This window comes from Fukomys damarensis, unplaced genomic scaffold (assembly GCF_012274545.1).
Source record: "Fukomys damarensis isolate Sample0158 unplaced genomic scaffold, DMR_v1.0_HiC HiC_scaffold_3, whole genome shotgun sequence".
Classification (NCBI taxonomy): Eukaryota; Metazoa; Chordata; class Mammalia; order Rodentia; family Bathyergidae; genus Fukomys; species Fukomys damarensis.
The window spans coordinates 44,689,766-44,694,750 of record NW_022900915.1 but is presented as its reverse complement, the minus strand read 5'-3'; the positions used below and the strand labels follow the sequence as shown (position 1 = coordinate 44,694,750).

General features: G+C 48.4%; 1 protein-coding gene across 1 annotated transcript in view; it reads left to right on the top strand.

Annotated features, from left to right (window-relative positions):
• The first annotated feature begins 4,621 nt into the window (after positions 1 to 4,621).
• The window catches only part of Znf692 (zinc finger protein 692), a 7,386-nt gene continuing 7,022 nt past the window's right edge, over positions 4,622 to 4,985 (top strand). Inside the window, exon 1 of the mRNA XM_010630183.1 lies at positions 4,622 to 4,936. Coding sequence (XP_010628485.1) covers positions 4,622 to 4,936 — 315 coding nt within the window. The remainder of the gene's footprint in view (positions 4,937 to 4,985) is intronic.

Sequence of the window (4,985 nt, the reverse complement as noted above, 5' to 3'; positions counted from 1 at the left end):
CCCCCCCCCCCCACTTCCTCTAATGCAAGCAGTTTCAAAGAGCCCAGGGCCTGTGCGGGGACCCTGACTGGCTAGTGGAGATCCGCAGCGCGAAGATATCGGGAGGAGGAGGAGGAAACAAAAGCAGTCGTGAAACCGGGCCAGGGTTCTATGTGAGAATGGGCTGCTGAGTCAAGCCTCACTAAGGCGACTTGTAAAAATACATCTCACCAACCAGAATACACGGTTTCTGCTAGTGTAAGATGCACACGTGCCGAGATTTTCTTTGATTAACGGTGTTAAGAATAAACGTGTTTGAAAGTAAAGAAGACCATTGGAACTATCGCAGGAGGACCTTGCAACTGGGGAGGGAAACGAGGCTCAATTCCATGTCCACAAAGACAGCTGTGGTCTCCCGCCTGCTGGAGCCTGTGGGTCAGGAGGTGGAAGACTACGACAGACCTGCTGGCGATTAGGGGAGTCTCACCAACCCTGCCTTACAGGAGCCCTGCTAAAGTCAGGCCAGGATTTAGCCCTCACCAGCCTTCCGGTCAGGGGAGGGGATTCTCTCTAAACCAATTTAGCCCAGCCAGTGTGTGCCTGGAGGGAATTCAGCGGCAGCCGCTCATCTCCGGACTTCCCCATCAAACAATCAAACGCTGGAGCAACCTGGCCCTTCCCTGCCCCGGCCAGGTGAGTGGACCTATGACTCCGAAGAGAAGACGGTGAGAGCCCAGAGAGTACAAACTGCAAGGCATGAGCTAAGAAGCTACGGAGTTAAATATCCTCCCCACAGGCCCCTCCACCTAAGTCGCCCAGGCTGGGTTTGAATTTGAGATCCTTCTGCCTCAGCCTCCCAAATGTGCTGGATTGTACCACATACCATCACTGCAGGCATTTGGGAATTTAAACGTGAAAAAGAACCAGCAGTTTGGGCAGGCTGTAAACCTACTCTTATCTGACAAAGCTATGCATAATTTAAGTTTAATCTTAGTCTCTGTAAATGGATACTAAAAGGGAGTTCAAGATCTCATGATGCCCTGAGCTCACGAAAGGCAGAACAATATTCAGACATGATTTCCTCGCTCAAGCCTCCAAATAGTACTTCTCTCGAGGGTCTAGGAAGGTGGGAATGTGCGACAGTTTTTGAGAGAACTTGTTCATTCCTAATTTAATCATGTAAGAAATTGAAGTGTAGCCCAGAGAAAAAGATTTCTTTGGAGAAGACTAGGCATTGAAATTTTTATTTTGAACAAGATAAAACAGAACCACAGATGTTCCCGGGTCCCAGAGTAAGATGTTCTATTATCTAAGAGTAACCCCGAATTATGGGGCCTGTGATTCTATTGCAAATAGGTAAATTGATTAGGTTAGGGTTTCATCCGGTAGGCAGTTAGCCAGGGCCAGCACAGGAGGAGCCAACATGGACAGCAAAGATACAGTTGCAGAAGGCCAGCATCATAAAAGGAGAGAACTACCCTGGCCAGCTCCTGAAGAGCAGTGACTGATATGCTAAATAGTATCAACCACCTGGGTAATCTTCCAAGAAAGATCATGGACCCACCCCTTTCCACGGAAAATCCTTGCTCTGTTCCTTGTACGCTTGCTACATGACTTGTTTCCCCATTGGACCCCCACTTAATCAATAGTACCTAGGTGACTCTACTTACAATCTTATTGGTTGGTCATGGTTTTGCCCCACCTCATGCCCAGTATATTTCCACTGGATCTTACTGTTTTGTTCCATTTTGTACTGCCTCACCACACAGCTTTGCTATATAAACATCTTTGAAAAGTGGGGTGAGTGGGTAACCCATGTTCTGGTCCCCCTTCTGTCTCTCTTAGACAGAAGCTATCTTTCTCTCAATTCATTTTCCTCCTCTTAATCTCTGTTCCTAGACTTCATTCTTCAATTTTAGATAACATGAACTCGCACTTTGGGTATCTAGCAGGTTTGGGAGTGTTACATCTTTTCCCCCTATATCAATTTCACCCAGGGCCAGGGATTTAGCTCAGTGGTGCTGCTGCCTGCCTCAAAAGTACAAAAAACAAAACCAAAAAACCCCAACAATATCAATTTCACCCAAAGGACAGGGAAAGTAAGAGTTCTGCAGGCATCTACGAAGAGACCGCGAGTCCAAAGGATAATGGGTTAGTTTTCTCCTGTGTGTTCCCTATGAGTCCTGCCCTTCTGCTCTAAAGGTCACACCATCACTGATGCGTAAAGTATCTGCAACAAGGTGGGTGATCCTCCTTCCCGTCTTTTAACCAGTCAGACAAGTACGTTGAGTCTCTGGTACACAAATCACAAGGAACATGGACCAGGCATCTGGGGACACCCTTGGGTGGATTCCAGGCCATTTGGGGTGTCTAGATTGTAGAAGAGAAGCCTGGGCTGGCCAAGCAATCTTACACAGACAAGTCCCTAAGACGATTTCAGGGATGGATGAGTACTGTTAAGGAGATAAAATGGGGAGACGGCCGTTAATTTGTGTGTGATAATTAATCAATCTGATAAAAAAATAAAAGTGGGAAGGGGGAAAAATTGAATTGGGTTGGTATGTACATGAAACAATTCCCTACAAGGAATGGAACAACATCTAGTGCAAATATGCACTAATAAATTTTTAAAAGCATAGGGGGTGAGTGGGGTAGAGAATAAAGACATTTCTGAGTGGTAACTTTGGAGATGAGAGTTACAGGATGAGAAGGAAGCAACCGCATGAAGAACTAAGATAAGTACTCTTCAGAGATAAAAGAACTCCCTCCAGCATGCTCGGCAGGTGTTAGAAATAGCAAGAAAGGTTCATAGTTAGGACAGGGGGACACTGGGGACTGGGGATTGAGATTCCTGGGCAGCAGCCAAGGACGGGCTCAAACAGGGCCTTGCGGCAATCGGGATTTAAAAGGTTTTAAAAGAGAATGACAAGGTTTTAAGCAACCTGTAGGCTCTTTGAAGTCACTTTCCCTACTTGGTGATCCTAACAGTGAAAGTAGAAGGCAGCTCCATTAGAAAGTCATGGCTCTTGTAGCTTTTGCTGCTTCTGTGAACGGTTGCTGCTGTGCCACCCTGCTTGGAGTGGGCCGATTATGGACTGAAAGCTCTGTGAAATGACAGTCAAGCCCACAGCGGCTCAGGAACCCGAACAAGGCAAACTGGTACGGGCGGAGCCAGGATCATACTGCCAGCAGTTTCCTCTGCAATCTTTGGCCCTGTTCCTGTGCTACCTTTTAGCAAGACAGCAGAGTGTCCGGCCTCTTGTTCTTCAAGTGTGAAGCTTGGGAAGTCAGTTTGTCATTACATTTTCAGGAGGGGCCAAAACAAATGGATAAGGATTTCTCTGTTTTGTAAATGATCTTTAAGAAAGAAGAATTAATGATATTTCTACAAGAAATTAGTATCAATAGAGGACTGATGATAGTAGTATTGACTCTTGACTTCTGCTTACAAGTCCTTTTGGTTTTGCCTATCCTGAAGCTATTTTCCTACACAATAAATGTTATCTGTGATTGAAATGGGAATGAATGAGCACCTTATTTTTCTCCAGGATGTTTGCAATAACATTAAGAAAGGCATGGATTCAGACCACAGCAAAGATGCTGGTGGGCTTATGGGCTAAAATACAGTCCCAAAAGACAGATCCATGTCCTAATCATCAGAACCTGTAAGGTTACCTTATACTTACAGCAAACACTCTGCAGATATAACTGCTTCAGGATACTGAGATGAGGAAATTATTTGGACTGTACGGGTGACTTTAAATGCACTTCCAGACATCCTTCTAGTAAGAGAGGAAGGAGAGATCTGACAGCAGAAGGCAGCAATATGACCGCAGAGACAGAGACTCAAATGAAATGTCCACAATTCAATTAAAGGACAGAATTCTCTCCTTTAGTCCATGTAGGCAGGGCATGAGGCCCTGTGACACTGGCCTCCAGAACGCTAAGCGAATACATTTCTGCTGCTGTGAACTATGGTGATTTCTTACAGCATCCACAGAGAAAAGGTGGCTTGGAGGAGGAGCTTAGTGGAGAAGTCCACAAGTGACTGGAATAAAAGTACTATATCTTTGCAACGATAAAGAGCTGCCTAGCATATGGAAGGCCCTGGGTTCCATCAGGTCCCGCAGGAAAAGCTGTTACTGAGCACCGTGTTCCAGTGTTCACACTGAAGAGCCATTGCATTCTCCACCGTCCCTACACTATCTATGCCCCCGAATTCCGCAAGGCAGCGGCTCCTTGGACAACGACTGGCAACTACTTCCCTTTTTAAGTCTTTGCTCTTCCCTGCTGGAGGCTGAATCCCTTTTCACACTCAGCCCCTTCACTCCTGCCCTAGCATAAAATAAACAGCCTGGTTCCCCACACAAAGCCCGCCCTAGGTGGTCTCTCTTCTCTCCGCCTAACACAGGTCCAAACCCCAGCGACACACGGAGGTAAAACCAACAGGTCTCTTGCTGTTTATGGTTTGGGCGCCCTGATGGAGGATGAATGAAGACACCACTGACGGAGAAGGAAGAGGGGTCAGGGATTCTTGGGTTGCTGGCTGCAGTCCTGTCTGAGCCGTGTACGATGGCATGTGCCCCGGCTCCTGGCCTGTGCGACCCGCACGACCTCAGGACAGAGCAAGGCTGGGCAGTCAATGGCGTGGAGATGCAGACGCGAACCGTCCGTGTATTCAGGCAGGGAGCCTCATCAGCGCGCCCGAGAAGACCACACTGGGGGAATCCACCTCGAGGAAGCCACCGCGGGGCTGGACGGCAGGCGCCTCGTCAGGCCCGTGAACGGGACGGGGAAGCCTAACTCTCTCGAGTCTGACGCTAAGGGGGAGACAGACGGCCTGCGGTGGAGGGCTCCGGCTGGCTCACAAGGCGGCGGGTCCCGCAGAGGTGGCTGCTGCCTGACGAGAACTGCGAAGGGGAAGCGGCGGGGAGGCCTGGCGTCCGAACGGGGCCGAGTACAGGGGACTCAGCCCACCCGAACTTTCCGCGCCCGCGGAGAGAAAC